Consider the following 16,770-nt stretch of genomic DNA (forward strand, 5'->3'; position numbering starts at 1 on the left):
ATAACGTTCCAACCGAAGAATTCCATTGTCTGTAGAATAGCCATGGAACGCAGGTCGCTCTCATGTGAAATGCGCGTGACCAGGACCTGGCTCTCTGCCAGACCACTGACTCAAAGAGCTCTCATCCAGCCCCACATCACAGTAGAAGCCTCACTCAAGTTTCTAAAGACGGTTGACATCTAGTGGAAGTGCAACTTTAACCATATCCCACTGTGTATTCGATAGGGCTGAGTTCAAAAACTTTTGAACTGGTTTTTGCCTGCCATATGCGTTGTGTTATACTCACAGACATCATTCAAACAGTTTTAGAAACTTCAGAGTGTTTTCTATCCAAATGTACTAATAGTATGCATATGTTAGCAACTGGGACTGAGGAGCAGGCCGTTTACTCTGGGCACTTTATTCATCCAAGCTACTCAATACTGCCCCTGCAGCCATAAGAAGTTGAAAGTTAATTTGTGGAATTTCTTTCCTTCTTAATGAGTTTGACCCAATCAGTTGTGTTGTGACAAGCTGGGGTGGTATACAGAAGATGGCCTTATTTGGTAAAAGACCAAGTTCATATTATGGCAAGAACAGCTCAAATAAGCAAAGAGAAATGACAGTCCATCATTACTTTAAGACATGAAGGTCAGTCAATGCTGAACATTTTAAGAACTTTGAAAGTTTCTTCAAGTACAGTCGCAAAAACCATTGCGGGCTATGATGAAACTGGCTCTCATGAGGACCGCCACAGGAATGTAAATGCTTCACAGAATTCGAGTAACAGACACATCTCAACATCAACTGTTCAGAGGAGACTGTGTGAACCAGGCCTTCATGGTCAAATTGCTGCAAAGCAACCACTACTAAAGGACCAATAATAAGAAGAGACTTGCTTGGGCCAAGAAACATGTGCAATTGACATTAGACCGGTGGAAATCTTTCCTTTGGTCTGATGAGTCCAAATTTGAGATTTTTGGTTCCAACTGCTGTGTCTTTGTGAGACACAGAGTAGGTGAAAGGATGATCTCAGCATGTGTGGTTCCCACCGTGAAGCATGGAGGAGGTGGTGTGATGGTGCTTTGCTGATGACATTGTCAGTGATTTATTTAGAATTCAAGGCACACTTAACCAGCATGGCTACCAGAGCATTCTGCAGCGATACAGCATCCCATCTGGTTTGCACTTAGTGAGACTATAATTTGTTTTTTAACAGGACAATGACCCCAAACACACCTCCAGGCGTGTTTGACCAAGAAGGAGAGTGATGGTGCTGCATAAGATGACCTGGCCTCCACAATTACCTGACCTCAACCCAATTGAGGTGGTTTGGGATGAGTTGGACTGCAGAGCGAAGGAAAAGTGCTCAGCAACTCATTCAAGACTGTTGGAAAAGCATTCCTCATCAAGCTGGTTGAGAGAATGCCAAGAGCGTGCAAAGCTGTCATCAAGGCAAAAGGGTGGCTACTTTGAAGAATCTTAAATATAATATATATTTTGATTTGTTCTACACTTTTTTGGTTACAACATAATTCAATATGTGTTATTTCATAGTTTTGATGACTTCACTATTATGATTATTCTACAACTAGTAGGTGTGTCCAAACATTTGACTGGTACTGTACATGGCTACATGCTTAAGAGTGTCGGGTTCCAATTAACCTTCCTTTGTGTTCTACGCTAAGACTCTAAGACTAGATACCTATGCAGAAGTTTCACTTGTTGCTGTGAAATGCACGACAACATCCACTGAAGAATATACTGTAGCTTCAATGGCATCTTGTGCAGAGCAGCGCAGATGCTCAGCTGTACAATACATCCATTGTTCTCCATCACTTCTTCAATGAACACCAACTCTTGACACACAACATATACGTTTCAAAGTGCAGGAAACACAGCTGTTTCAAACAAATAACAAAAATGAAACCAGTTAAATACTGTATCACCACATATTTTGTCACTTGACATAATTGTCACACATTTGGAGCTGTGGAACAGCGTTCACACTTACTGCTCGCCTCGCCTCCAGAAATGGGTGTTGCCTGACGATCGGTCTCTGTTACCTCCAACCACTCGCAGCAGGGCGAAAGAGGAACGGTCCTTCAGATGATTGCCTCATCTCCACATCCTGTGACCAGTAACATCTCTACCACCCTGATTGCTGCAACCTGAAAGAGCATTTGAACCACAAGTCAGAACATAGTAGATAAGTACCCACCAAGAACTTTGAGAGACTTGCGAGAGGCTCGAGATCTTGACAAATGTCAGACTTCAATAGATTTCAAAAGGACTTGTGCAAATTGCGCAATATGTCAATAGCATTCAAGATCTAACTTGCATGTGCATGGATGAACGGGCAAAAACAGTCATCTCTTCATACCAGGGGGGCGAATCAATCGAATGGTGTCGGAAAGTAACTTCAGAATGCATCGATACATCAGTGTAGCAACTGAAATCACCCCTCACTCTTGTCCACCTAAACACAATGTGTGTGGTAATGACAATGCTCAAATGGCTAGTTATTTCTTGTGATCAAATAGTTGAAGAACTTTTGTTGGGAAAAATACAGTAGTATGCCAGGTTATTTGACCTCAAAAGCTCTTCTGTCATTTTGAGCAATTAAAAGCTTCTCAGAGAAACTACAGAATTCTTGTGAGTGATTTGACACAGTATTCTTGGTTAGTGTTCTACTGTAGCTGGACAGGAAATAACTGAAACTGAATCTGCACTTCCCAGAGCATGCATGCAGGTCCAAACTTGCATGGCGGGAAGCTTACCACAAGTATCGCAGCTCCATCACCCCTACCGAGACCCCTAGCTGCCTTCAGGGGCCATGAACATTTTGAATACACAAGACACCAAACGCAAAACAGGGCTACCTTTCAAACTAGATCCAACATAGACCGTGCTGATATCTCCCAGTTACACGGCATGTCATGTTTTTTTTGGCTTGTCGTCGGTGCAGCCGCATTAGAGAGCAGTACAGCACAAGGAGGAAGCCAGCCAGCTAGACAGCCAGCCTCCAGCCTGTGGAATGAGTCTCTGGCTCACTCAGAAGATGAGAGCGACCTGGAGAAGACACAGAGGGATACTACGGGGTCTGTGACACACATTCCTCCAATATTCACAGACATTTAAGTCAGATCCCTTCCCTGGATCAGTGGTCATCAATTAGAAAATGGATGAAGCTTTGAACTTCCGATGCTCTGATGTTCATGAGAATCAAAGTTAACGTGTCAAAGTTCAAAGTGCCACGACCAGAGCGGCCTTGCCTCCTTTCAGGTTGAGGTTGAGGCCCTTTTCCTGTGTCGTGTCGAAGCGAAAGATGATGTGTCAGACAGAATGGAAGCTGAATTTGCATAAATTGGCATTACCATGACGTAGCAGGAAAAAAATCCCAATGAGCCCACAGATACTACTGGGAAGAGGCCTGTCGCTAGGAGAGATTCAAAGCTGATGCTTTCTGGCAGGCATGTTGTGGCACAACAGTTGAGAACTGGAGCTGAAACCTAGGAGGGGCAGTGGGATTGCAAGCATGACTCAATAGAATCCAAGGGGGAGGAAAGACAGAATGGACGACTGTAGGCCTGAATGGTCATTATCCAGTTTCAATCCAACCATGTCATTGGGATGAATTACCTGATGCATGAAAAAATATGTCACGACTGGGCTGAAATGGCAGGACAGTTTTATAAATGTCGACAAACAATTTGTTTGTTCGATATGGTCTAGGATCTTTGTGTGTCTGTAAAATGTATTATGCTAGCAATGGCTGTGGAAACACCTTCATGCTCAAATATTATAAAATATATACATGACAAGGTATGGGTGGTAAACAGATGATCGCCCTATTTGGTAAAAGACCAAGTCCATATAATGGCAAGAACAGCTCAAATAAGCAAAGAGAAACAACAGTCCATCATTACTTTAAGACATTTAGGTCAGTCAATACGGAAAATGTCAAGAACTTTGAAAGTTCCTTCAAGTGCAGTCACAAAAGCCATCAAGCCCTGTGATGAAACTGGCTCCCATGAGGACCAGTCACCTCTGCGGCAGTTCATTAGAGTTACCAGCCTCAGAAATTGCAGCCCAAATAAATGCTTCACAGAGTTCAAGTAACAGACACATATCAACATCAACTGTTCAGAGGAGACTGTGTGAATCAGGCCTTCATGGTCAAATTGCTGCAAAGAAACCACTACTAAAGGACAGCAATAATAATAAGAGACTTGCTTGGGCCAAGACACACGAGCAATGGACATTAGACCAGTAGAAATCTGTCCTTTGGTCTGAAGAGTCCAAATGTGATATTTTGGTTCCAACCGCCGTGTCTTTGTGAGACGCAGAGTAGGTGAACGGATGATCTCAGCATGTGTGGTTCTCACCGTGAAGCATGGAGGAGGAGGTGTGATGGTGCTTTGCTGGTGACACTGTCAGTGATTAATTTAGAAATCAAGGCACACTTAACCAGCATGGCTACCAGAGCATTCTGCAGAGATACGCCATCCCATCTGGTTTGCGCTTAGTGGGACTATCATTTGCTTTTCAACAGGACAATGACCCAAAACACATCTCCAGGCTGTGTAAGAGCTATTTGGTCAAGGAGAGTGATGGAGTAGTGCATCAGATGACCTGGCCTCCACAATCACCCAACCTCAACCCAATTGAGATGGTTTGGGATGAGTTGGAATGAGTGAAGGAAAAGCAGCCAGCAAGTGCTCAGCATATGTGGGAAGTCCTTCAAGACTGTTGGAAAAGCATTCCTCATGAAGCTGGTTGAGAGTTGCTACTGTCTATATACAGTGCCTTGCGAAAGTATTCGGCCCCCTTGAACTTTGCGACCTTTTGCCACATTTCAGGCTTCAAACATAAAGATATAAAACTGTATTTTTTTGTGAAGAATCAACAACAAGTGGGACACAATCTTGAAGTGGAACGACATTTATTGGCTATTTCAAACTTTTTTAACAAATCAAAAACTGAAAAATTGGGCGTGCAAAATTATTCAGCCCCCTTAAGTTAATACTTTGTAGCGCCACCTTCTGCTGCGATTACAGCTGTAAGTCGCTTGGGGTATGTCTCTATCAGTTTTGCACATCGAGAGACTGAATTTTTTTCCCATTCCTCCTTGCAAAACAGCTCGAGCTCAGTGAGGTTGGATGGAGAGCATTTGTGAACAGCAGTTTTCAGTTCTTTCCACAGATTCTCGATTGGATTCAGGTCTGGACTTTGACTTGGCCATTCTAACACCTGGATATATTTATTTTTGAACCATTCCATTGTAGATTTTGCTTTATGTTTTGGATCATGGTCTTGTTGGAAGACAAATCTCCGTCCCAGTCTCAGGTCTTTTGCAGACTCCATCAGGTTTTCTTCCAGAATGGTCCTGTATTTGGCTCCATCCATCTTCCCATCAATTTTAACCATCTTCCCTGTCCCTGCTGAAGAAAAGCAGGCCCAAACCATGATGCTGCCACCACCATGTTTGACAGTGGGGATGGTGTGTTCAGCTGTGTTGCTTTTACGCCAAACATAACGTTTTGCATTGTTGCCAAAAAGTTCAATTTTGGTTTCATCTGACCAGAGCACCTTCTTCCACATGTTTGGTGTGTCTCTCAGGTGGCTTGTGGCAAACTTTAAACAACACTTTTTATGGATATCTTTAAGAAATGGCTTTCTTCTTGCCACTCTTCCATAAAGGCCAGATTTGTGCAATATACGACTGATTGTTGTCCTATGGACAGAGTCTCCCACCTCAGCTGTAGATCTCTGCAGTTCATCCAGAGTGATCATGGGCCTCTTGGCTGCATCTCTGATCAGTCTTCTCCTTGTATGAGCTGAAAGTTTAGAGGGACAGCCAGGTCTTGGTAGATTTGCAGTGGTCTGATACTCCTTCCATTTCAATATTATCGCTTGCACAGTGCTCCTTGGGATGTTTAAAGCTTAGGAAATCTTTTTGTATCCAAATCCGGCTTTAAACTTCTTCACAACAGTATCTCGGACCTGCCTGGTGTGTTCCTTGTTCTTCATGATGCTCTCTGCGCTTTTAACGGACCTCTGAGACTATCACAGTGCAGGTGCATTTATACAGAGACTTGATTACACACAGGTGGATTGTATTTATCCTCATTAGTCATTTAGGTCAACATTGGATCATTCAGAGATCCTCACTGAACTTCTGGAGAGAGTTTGCTGCACTGAAAGTAAAGGGGCTGAATAATTTTGCACGCCCAATTTTTCAGTTTTTGATTTGTTAAAAAAGTTTGAAATATCCAATAAATGTTGTTCCACTTCATGATTGTGTCCCACTTGTTGTTGATTCTTCACAAAAAAATACAGTTTTATATCTTTATGTTTGAAGCCTGAAATGTGGCAAAAGGTCGCAAAGTTCAAGGGGGCCGAATACTTTCGCAAGGCACTGTACATAGACTTGAAATCACTAGCCACTCTATACCGCTCTGACATTGCTCATCCATATATTTATATATTCTTAAATTCCTTTACTTAGATTTGTGTGTTTTGGGTATATGTTGTGAAATTGTTTGATATTAATGGTTAGATATTACTGCACTGTCGGATCTAGAAACACAAGCATTTCGCTCCACCTGCAATAACATCTGCTAAACACGTGTATGTGACCAATAAAATGTGATTTGATTTGAGAATGCCAAGTGTGCAAAGCTGTCATCAAGGCAAAGGGTGGCTACTATGAAGAATATAAAATATATTTTGATTTGTTTAAAACACTTTTTTGGTTACTACATGATTCCATATGAGTTATTTCATAGTGTTGACGTCTTCAGTATTATTCTGCAATGTAATAATAGTAAAAATGAAGAAAAACCCTTGAATAAATAGGTGCTCTAAAACTTTTGACATACACATACAGTGGGCTCCAAAATTACTGGTACCCCTGACTGTCAATGCACAAAACACTTAAAAAAATATAAACAATATAATTATAGAGATTAACTCAAAATACCAACATGTGAGAAATACTGTACTTGATTAATGTTTCAATGGAACCAACCAAAATCATACAATTATTTAATACAAAATACATTTAACCAAATCAAGGTTTCATAATTATTGGCACTCCTCATTTAGTACTTAGTGCAACCACCTCTGGCAAGGATAACAGCATAGAGTCTTGTCCTGTAATGTTTGACACATTTGGAGGGATTTTGGACATGCAGATCTATGCAGATCCTTTCAAGATCCTTCACATTCTTGGGTTTGCGCTTATCAACTGCCCTCTTCCACTCAGCCCACGGGGTTTAGATTGGATTGAGGTCCGGCGACTGAGATGGCCATGGCACAACATCGATTTTGCTGTCACAGAACCATTTCTGTGTGGATCTTGAGGTATGTTTCAGGTCATTGTTTTGTTGGAAAGTCCAACACACATCTTTAGAATTTTTAAATAATTGCCCTGACAGTGCTCAGTGGTATGTATATTCAATCGTTTGTGGATCTTGTAGCCATTACCGGGTTTATGAAGGACTACGACCATCTGTCTCTTTTGAACTGCCAGTTCTTTTCTTTTCTTCATGGTGTTGGATGACAAAGGGATATTGCATGTGTGTTACCTCATTTTTATACCCTAGTGAAACAGGAAGTGATGTAAATGGCTCAATATAGTTCCTTAAGACTTAATTTAAATTGTGGTTTAATTTTAGTAGATGTTAATTACAATAATATTTAAGGGTGCTATTAATTGTGAAACCTTGATTTGGAGGATATTGATTTTTAATTAAATCAATAAATTATTTTTGTTGGTTCCATTGAAACATTAATAAAGTACAGTATTTCTCACATGTTGGTATTTTGAGTTTCTCTCTATAATTATATTGTTTATATTTGTTTATGCATTATTTGTGCCAGCAATTTTGGAGCCCACTGTACATACATACATACCACACATTCAGCGCATTAGGAAAGTACTCAGACTTTTTCCACATTTTGTTACAGCATTCTAAAATGGATTAAATGGTGTTTGTCCCTCATCAATCGACACATAATACCCCATAATGCCAAAGCAAAAACAGGTTTTTAGAATGTATTAAAAATAAGAAACTGAAGCATCACATTTACATAAGTATTCAGACCATTTACTCAGTACTTTTGTTGAAGCAACTTTGGCAGCGATTACAGCCTCGAGTCTTCTTCGGTATGACGCTAACAGCTTGGCACACCTGTATTTGGGAAGTTTCTCCCATTCTTCTCTGCAGATCCTCTCAAGCTCTGTCAGGTTGGATGGGGAGCCTCGCTGCACAGCTATAGGTCTCTCCAGAGATGATTGATTGGGTTCAAGTCCGGGCTCTGGCTGGGCCACTCAAGGACTTGTCCCGAAGCCACTCCTGTGTTGTCTTGGTTGTGTGCTTAGGGTCATTGTCCTGTTGGAAGGTGAACCTTCGCCCCAGTCCGAGGTCCTGAGCGCTTTGGAGCAGGTTTCCATCAAGGATCTCTCTGTACCGTGCTCCGTTCATCTTTCCCTCAATCCTGACTAGTCTCCCAGTACCTGCCGCTGAAAAACATCCCCACAGCATGATGCTGCCATCACCATGTTTCACCGTAGGGATGGTGTCAGGTTTCCTCCAGACGTGACGCTTGGCATTCAGGCCAAAGAGTTCAATCTTAGAGAGAATCTTGTTTCTCATGGTTTGAGGGTCTTTAGGTGCCTTTTGGCAAACTCCAAGCGTGCTGACATGTGCCTTTTACTGAGGAGTGGCTTCCATCTGGCCACTCAACCACAAAGGCCTGATTGGTGGAGAGCTGCAGAGCTGGTTGTCCTTCTGGGAGGTTCTCTCATCTCCATAGAGGAACCCTGGAGCTCTGTCAGAGTGGCCATTGGGTTAATGTTCACCTCCCTAACCAAGGCCCTTCTCCCCTGATTGCTCAGTTTGGCTGGCCGGCCAGCTCTAGGAAGACTCCTGGTGGTTCCAAACTTCTTCCATTTAAGAATGATGGGGGCCAATGTGTTTTTGGGGACCTTCAATGCTGCAGAAATGTTTTGGTACCCTTCCCCAGAACTGTGCCTCAACACAATCTTGTCTCAGAGCTCTACGGACAATTCCTTCAACCTCATGGCTTGGTTTTTGCTCTGACATGCATTGTCAACTGTGGGACCTTAGATAGACAATTGTGTGCCTTTCCAAATCATGTCCAATCAATTGAATTTACCACTGGTGGACTCCAATCAAGTTGTTTAAACATCTCAAGGATGATCAATGGAAACAGGATGCACCTGATCTCAATTTCGAGTCTCATAGCAAAGGGTCTGAATACTTACGTAAATAAGGTATCTTTTAAATTATTTTTAATACATTTGCAAAATATTCTAAAAACCTGTTTTCGCTGTGTCATTATGGGGTATTGTGTGTAGATTGATGAGGAAAATGTTTTATTTAATCCATTTTAGAATAAGGCTGTAACGTAACAAAATGTAGAAAAAGTCAGTGTCTGAATACATTTTTTTAATGTACAGTATTTAAATAACCATCATATGGAAGTAAACTTGGAGTTACACAACGATATGTTGTGTGGTCCTCCCACTACGACTCGGGAAAGCATGTCATTTATTATACTCCTTTACAATAAATATCAACAGTCTTATTTTAATGACAAGATGATCGATGCTTGGCTGCCGTTTAACAGACAAAAAATGATCTTGCTCTTAACCATAATAATCTCACCAGTGTATGTGCAAGCTGTTGGCTAGAGCACACAAGCCAAGACCCGAGTGGGAACATTTGCAATATAACGCAACAGTTTGTGACAAAACCATCAGTAAAGTTGAATATGCGATGGTCATTTTATTTTGGAACATGGGGATTTGACCGCAAAAGTCACATTTTTATCCTCAACAAGTCATTTTGATGGAAACATCTCTGGTGGGAAAACAAGCATATTGTTTTATGCAGCTTTTAGAATATTTGCATGAAAATCTGCTGACAATTGGATGAAAAACTAGCTATTGTATCACTTCTAAATGTTTGGAAAACCAACGTTGTTTCTGATTCCCAGTCCAGTCCAGTCAACCATGACCATTTGACTTGTTCTGTGTCCCTCCTGTGTCAACCTGCAACCTAGGCATTTACATAGGTTCCACTTCGCTCTACTATGCTTCGTTAGCTTGACAGCAGGTGCACCTGTGGTGTAGCAGAACTTACAGTTAAAGACGACTGATGCAGATGTTGTGGGTCAGTGGTTGCTTATCGACATTCTATTCTTTGTTCCCTCTGAAATGCACTGCAGTGTGCATAATTCAAAAGGGAGAGATCTGTAAGACTCCATTGTTTGAAACACGAATGAATAAAATAGCACTAATGATAGCCTGCCTAATTGAGGAATGGATTGTTTATTGTAGGCCTGTCTTGAACTACATATCTGCAGATTTCTACCAGTTTCTCAGCCCTGCAACAATGGTTGTTATAAACTAATGGTATACCAATCATTTCAGACTGGGTTAAAATGATATTTTAGCCTTCACATACAGATATAATACTCATATCACACATTACTTTCTCACTATTTAACCCCAGGAAGAAATGTTAACTCATGTACATTAATCTTACAGTTTACAGTCAGTGACGGTGTGGCAAACATCTATCAAACGGCATGTTCGCGTATTCATATCATAACTTTGGCAACAAGATAAGAAAATTATGTAGCAACTATTTAACAATGTTGACCTGCATTTAACAGTGAGAGCCTGCATAATTCAGTAAAAAAAAACGATACTGTATCCTGTCGTGTCAACACACCAAACCCTCCCACGTTTTCTGGAAAAATGGGAGACCAACGGGAATTCTAACGTGAGGCCAGTTAGCGGGCGTTTGACGGAAGTTGAACGAAGGTTTGTATGTGAAGATAAAATTGACACATTTGACTAAAGTTAATTATTTTTTTCCACCCGGAGCAGCGGAATGAATACGCACGTTAAAACGTGCCATGATGTCGTTTACGGTCCTTTTGAGAATCCCAATTCCGATGTTGAAATAGTTCAAATGACTTTATAATTAATTTTAATGTGACTTCCTCCCGTCTACACTTTCCCTATTGTTTCCCTATCTGAAACTCCGATAAGAGGACTGGTAAAAAAAAAAAAAACACACACATTGTGCCCACCTTTCGATCATAAACACATTTTGAAAAAAACTATTCAATGTTGGATGAGAAAAATAGGCTACTCACCTGTAAGGAAAAATATATATATACGTTGCTTTCATCAATGTTGCTCGGAATAAGATGCAATTTATGTTCCGAAAAATCATACAATGTTGCACCAACGTGTTACTTTCCTTCTCTCTCCAAATATCCTGATTTCGGCGGTGGGCGGAGACTAGACAGGACTAACATATCTGATAACTGAGACACACACAGAAGTCAAGAATGGTTTAGAAATAATATGAATATAGTACAGCTATGTCCGCAGCTGATGGACTGTAATCATTTTCTACGTGTTGGTTATGTTTGCATGATTGTTGTTTGTGCAAGGGCATAAACATAACTTGATCATATGGCTCTTTGAGTCCCGAAGCTTGGCACCCCTACCACAATGTGCCTAAATGACGCAATGAGGGGGACATGAGACTTTCCCAGGAAAAGCAATACCTCCCCAAAACACTAAAAGCAAACGAACATGAAAGTAACCCGTGTTGCTTATAGTAATATATGGAACGGAAAAGTGTGAGGACTTCATTTGACATTTCCACCCAAGCAAGAGTTAACACAATTCCAGAAGAAGAATCTCATCCAGATTAGCATTGTCCAAAGGTTTTAAATAGAATGGATTGATTTATTGTCAAACTACAGGTTCATTTCCCAAAAATGTCAAATTTTCTGAATCAGATGCATTGCAGTGTTGTAATCTAATGTGCTATTATAATCTCTAATATAGTCTATTCATAATCTTATGAATTATTACACTCAATCCTTTATCCTCCATCCATTTGTAGAATTGGTTCTCCTAAATCTATGCCACTGAAATAAAATGTTAAAACGTTATGAATAAACATGGCTCTGACTTAAGACTTTTTTCCTATCTGATTTCATAACACCATCTAGTGGTTGCTTCTGGCAGTCTATGAAACAAAGTTGAAGGAAACCATGAACATCATTTGATAGTTTTTTCCAGTTTATTACTAAGATCATTAAGCAAATTATTCACTTTCAATTCAATAAACATAATCAAGTTTAAAACATATTCAGACTGAATAGATTTCTTATACTATCACAAATATTTGTTAAACAAAAATTCAGTAGGTACATTGAAATAATTATCATACATCCTTATATTGCAACGGAAATCAGAAAATAAATTGATAAAGCATATATATCAATCAAAAATATATGCATGGACCATGTGTGATAATACTACCATGTTAGCTTCATTAAAGTCAGTCAAATTCCTCTGGCACATAATCCTCCCAGAAACAGTAGTTACTGCTTCGTTCCATTTGAAAATGTATCAATCATGTATCAATCTGCAACATACTGTAAAAGTCAACAGCAGTACAATCAACAGCTAGTAATCAGAGTATAAAAATACTTATTTCATTGTGTTGAAGAATGTACTTGTTCCGAATCAGGGTTCTATTCAATAGGCACCAAACAAAAGAAAACTGATTGAAACAGATGGGGGGGACGACACACTACACGGACTTGTTCAATAAGAACCTCTCTTTCCATTGCAAGACGTTTTACCACAGTGTGCCCTAATGAATACGACCTTGTTCTTCAAGCTAGTTTGATTTTCATGTCATTTCTTGGTAATTAAGCCCCACATGGTAGAAAAGATCCTCATGCATATATACTAGTGGTTTGTATTAAGTGCAAGAATTGAAAGGCCCCCTTTCTCAAATCACTAGAATAGCTTACTCATCAACTCGTTATTCACTAATCATATTCGTTACCCCACAACCAGAAACTCTCTCACACCTAGACAGAGACACGCACACCTTTGGTTCATGGCAAACCACAACTGACCCGTCACCCACTACTAAAGACAACCATCCTCAGTACATTAGCATCAAATACTGTGATGAGAAATTATACAGATAAAAAAAAAAAAAATGGGATTCAACATATCTCAACAAATCGAGTGATTTGCAATGTACATGATCCAAAGAGCTTGATTAGATCACAAGGATCAGTCATCAAAACCCCTTCATCTTTAGGCCACCTCGTATGCTAACTACAGTTTTTCTTCCTCTCCATCTTATGGTTCTCGGACCTTCGATTACACCCATTAACAAGGCATGGGGTATATTTAAACTCATAAACTAAGTACTAGTTGAATAAGTCCAGTAGAATGATTGATTCATTAGCAGCACATCAGTAGAGGTGGGGTAAGGCGGCTGGTCTCCAATGGTTCCCCTTTAAAAATGTTCCACCACCTGTGGTTGGTTAAACACAGAAGGGGCGGGTGGAATGAGCCCCTTCCAATTGGTGGACGGGCAGCGGCGGCCATGTTGGGGTCCCACTGCTGGATTAGTGTTGTTAGTGTGCTTCCCGTCCCCTGTAGTGGAGGGGTCAGGTGAGAAGGCTCAGAGGCCATCTTACAGCTTGGCCTGCAGGGGTTTCAGGTACTTGTGGTAGGACTCGTGGACCTAGAAGAGAAGGAAGGAGGGTCAATTTGAGTACTCTGCAGATAGTCTCTTCCACCCACCGGCTCCCTCTCTCTGTCGGTAGCAATAGCCTTGGGACAAGGTTACTCTGCAGGAGACTTATTACTACAGCAAATCATTCATTAGTTTGCCATCTTTATGTAGGCAAACAACGCAATGAACACAGACATAATTTGGCTCTTGATCATAATCTGAAACAAATCCTTGTAAATGGTTCTCAAAATGGTCTATTCATGTTCGTAATAACGAACTAAGGTAAAAAAAAAAACGTAAAATCAACCGTAAATTCATTTTCTTAATCTCTCTCTTTTTTTAAAAGCCCTCTCCATGAACTCTGACCTCTGTCTTGTTGAGAGGTGAGCGGCGGGCCCACTCGAACATGTGCTCATAGACGTTGCCGTCGTAGCGTCCCAGGACGGAGTTGAGCATTTCGTCGCGGTAGTCGAAGGCGTCCACCAGGGCCACGGCGTTGGGCCTCAGCTGGGCCAGAAGCTCCTTCAGACGCTGGGACACCTGGGAGAGCTGGGGCACACTCAGGAGACCAGTCTGGAGTGAGGAAGGAACAGTCGGGTCATTATTGTTAAAGAGAATGTGTTCTCAATAAACAAGCAATAGGTTAAAATATGCAAATGTCACGATGAACGAGTTAGAGCCTTTATCTGTAGGATCAAATCAAACAAATCTGAAAGTTAGAGTAAGAAAACTGATTGCAGCATTACCACAAAAATGGAAGAGGCAAGTGGAAAAGGTAGAGAACTTGTTTGTCTGCCATATATTAAAGATACAAATTGTCTGAAAGGAACTGGCATAGATAGAAAAATATACTAGTTTCATTTGAGGACAAAAATGTTGACAGCTGTGCTATACAGGTTGCCAAATAAATGGGAAGAGATTTTCGATGTACCGATTACATGGCACATGGTTTATGAACCTGTACATGAAACACTTGAATCAACAGAATTCTTCAATTTAAATGATTATATAGAATTCTTGCCACCAACAGAATGCTACATGTTGTGCGAAGAGACCGAATCAATAGATAATTTATTCTGGTATTGCCCCTATGTAGCTTGTTCCTGGTCACAGGTTCAGGAATGGTTCAAAAAAATAATAATAATCAAGACATGCACGTAAAATGAACCTTACAAATATCAGTGTTGGTGGATTTAGAAAGCCATAGTCAGTCAAATAATACTCGTAGGAAAGGATTTCATCTTTAACTCACAATCTGTGGATACTATACGATTAGAAAAGGTTAAATTATTGAAAAATATATGGCACATAGAAACCAAACGGGTTTGGGATTAAAGAGTTGATGTTTGGTAATGTATTACGGTTATGTGACTGCTTTATATAAAAGTACCATGTATGTAAAATTTGTAAGCAAAAGCTATTAATAAAAAAAATATATATATTTGTACTCCAAAGAGGGGTGGTGATGAAGGAGTTAATACAATTTTCTTTTTTTAAATATACAAAAACAAGACAATCTTCCTTTGATAAGTGATACAAGTACGAGTGTAATACAATGTCTTGCTTAAAACATACATGACATTATAAAAATGAATATAGATTTTGGTACGGGACCCACTTATGGACGCATTGAAATTCACACATTCTTCTTCCATGTATTTAGTCCCTGTATTTTCCCCCTGGGAGTCTGTGATTGACAGTTGCCATGGTGGTGGTTACCTGGAGGAAGTCTCCGCTGTGCTGTTGGATGCCCTGGAGGGCATAGAGCAGGGCCAGGGTGCTGAGGACAGAGTGAACCCCAGTGTCTCCTATCTCCCCCAGCTTAGCTGCAAACAGCTTCACCACCACATAGTGACAGTGGGCCTGGACATGGAAAGGGAGGAGGAGAAGAGATGGAGAGTTAAATGAGGACCAGAGAGAGAGGAGGAAAAGGAAATTGAAAGAGGGAAGCAGAGGGGAAGAGATAGGAGGGCTCCCTCCCAAAAAAACAACACATTCCATATCCCAGGTTGGCAAGGTAACTTACATCAGAGGCTCTGACCAGGTCTATAGCGCTGTTGTTCCAGGCATCCTCCTGACTGACTCGCTTCTGTAGCTCCTGCTGAATACTCTTAGCTGCCATCTCAACCAGCCTAAAGACACACAGAGGCATTGACATAGGAAACCTTTCAACAAAAACTGACGCAATTCGTTGTGTGCTGGACTGGTGGACCATTTTAGCTCAACCCATTGCATTGCCTGGCACCAACTAACACATTGCTCTGATTAAAAGTCTCTGCCATACAATGTACAGCCCTTTGGGACTTAACAAAGATCAGATATCTAAATGGGATCTATTACTATGACATTTTGGTTAGCTTGTAGGCCCACTTACTTGGCAGCTCGTAGTTTGTAAGCATCCACAAGGCTGGCCAGGTCATTGACGTTGACTACAGTGGGTCGGGAGGACACAGACTGGGGCTGCAGCCTACGCTCCGACTCGTTCAGGTAGGACACGATGCCACTCAGCTGGTGGCCTGCCGACGCCTGCCGGTAGCTCTTTATCAAGAACCTGGGGAGTGAGGGACGCAAACACGTGAGCAAGACAGTGGAAGGGCACGAAGGTCACACACAGACAAAAACAAACAAAGTAGAAATGGGCGATATGGCCAGAATATCATATCACTATACGTTTCTAATTTTTGACGGTAATTGATGGCATTTTATGTTTTGGTATAATAAAAGTTACATATGCTTAATGAGTCATGCATGATTCTAGGGTGGCAACAAATACATTCTAAGTGGTTTTAAAAATGGGGCTCTCTCTCTTCTGATTATAAAACAAACTTAAACCCAGAATAATTTCAGCCTTTTCATCAATTTCCTTCACGCATTTGCTATCATTTCCACACTAAAATATTTGTTTTGTCTTTGTATGCCTCTATTGTAAAAAAGTAACTTTACCTTAATGAAAATAATAATTATCCTCTGACCATGTTTTTCCAATGGATTCCATGGCAGTTTTTACTTTTGCCACAAAGGGCATTGTGCTGATTTCTAAGGTGCTTTTGGCACACCCACTGCCTCACAGACACTAGCCTATTCATCACACAAAATGACGTGGGCACACCTGAAGCTCTTGCTAGCAAATGATCAGATCTCAACTGTTAGCAGTCTCTTACTGCCGGTAAGAACGGACGATTGC

The 16,770-nt window shown here is 40.9% G+C and overlaps 2 protein-coding genes across 7 annotated transcripts in view; both read right to left on the reverse strand.

Moving 5' to 3' along the window:
• Nucleotides 1-11,484, reverse strand: part of LOC110485109 (inactive rhomboid protein 2) — a 51,040-nt gene extending 39,556 nt beyond the window's left edge. For 3 of the 5 annotated variants that reach the window (XR_016485811.1, XR_016485810.1, XM_036940624.2), the window contains exons 1-2: nt 11,179-11,332; nt 1,994-2,150 (exon numbers count right to left, since the gene is read on the reverse strand). The gene's annotated coding sequence lies outside the window, so the exon portion shown is untranslated. Of the gene's footprint in view, nt 1-1,993; nt 2,151-11,178 lie in introns of all 5 variants that reach the window. The other 2 variants (XR_016485812.1, XM_090196012.1) reach the window with 2 other exon arrangements.
• A 619-nt stretch (nt 11,485-12,103) lies between these two features.
• The window catches only part of LOC110485953 (peroxisomal acyl-coenzyme A oxidase 1), a 28,450-nt gene continuing 23,783 nt past the window's right edge, over nt 12,104-16,770 (reverse strand). For both annotated transcript variants that reach the window (XM_021557213.3, XM_021557214.3), the window contains exons 10-14: nt 15,961-16,137; nt 15,613-15,718; nt 15,306-15,449; nt 13,953-14,159; nt 12,104-13,595 (exon numbers count right to left, since the gene is read on the reverse strand). In XM_021557213.3, coding sequence (XP_021412888.3) covers nt 13,545-13,595; nt 13,953-14,159; nt 15,306-15,449; nt 15,613-15,718; nt 15,961-16,137 — 685 coding nt within the window. In that variant the 3' untranslated portion in view covers nt 12,104-13,544. The remainder of the gene's footprint in view (nt 13,596-13,952; nt 14,160-15,305; nt 15,450-15,612; nt 15,719-15,960; nt 16,138-16,770) is intronic.

This window comes from Oncorhynchus mykiss, chromosome 13 (assembly GCF_057628025.1).
Source record: "Oncorhynchus mykiss isolate SJ-2025 chromosome 13, ASM5762802v1, whole genome shotgun sequence".
In the NCBI taxonomy this organism is placed as follows: Eukaryota; Metazoa; Chordata; class Actinopteri; order Salmoniformes; family Salmonidae; genus Oncorhynchus; species Oncorhynchus mykiss.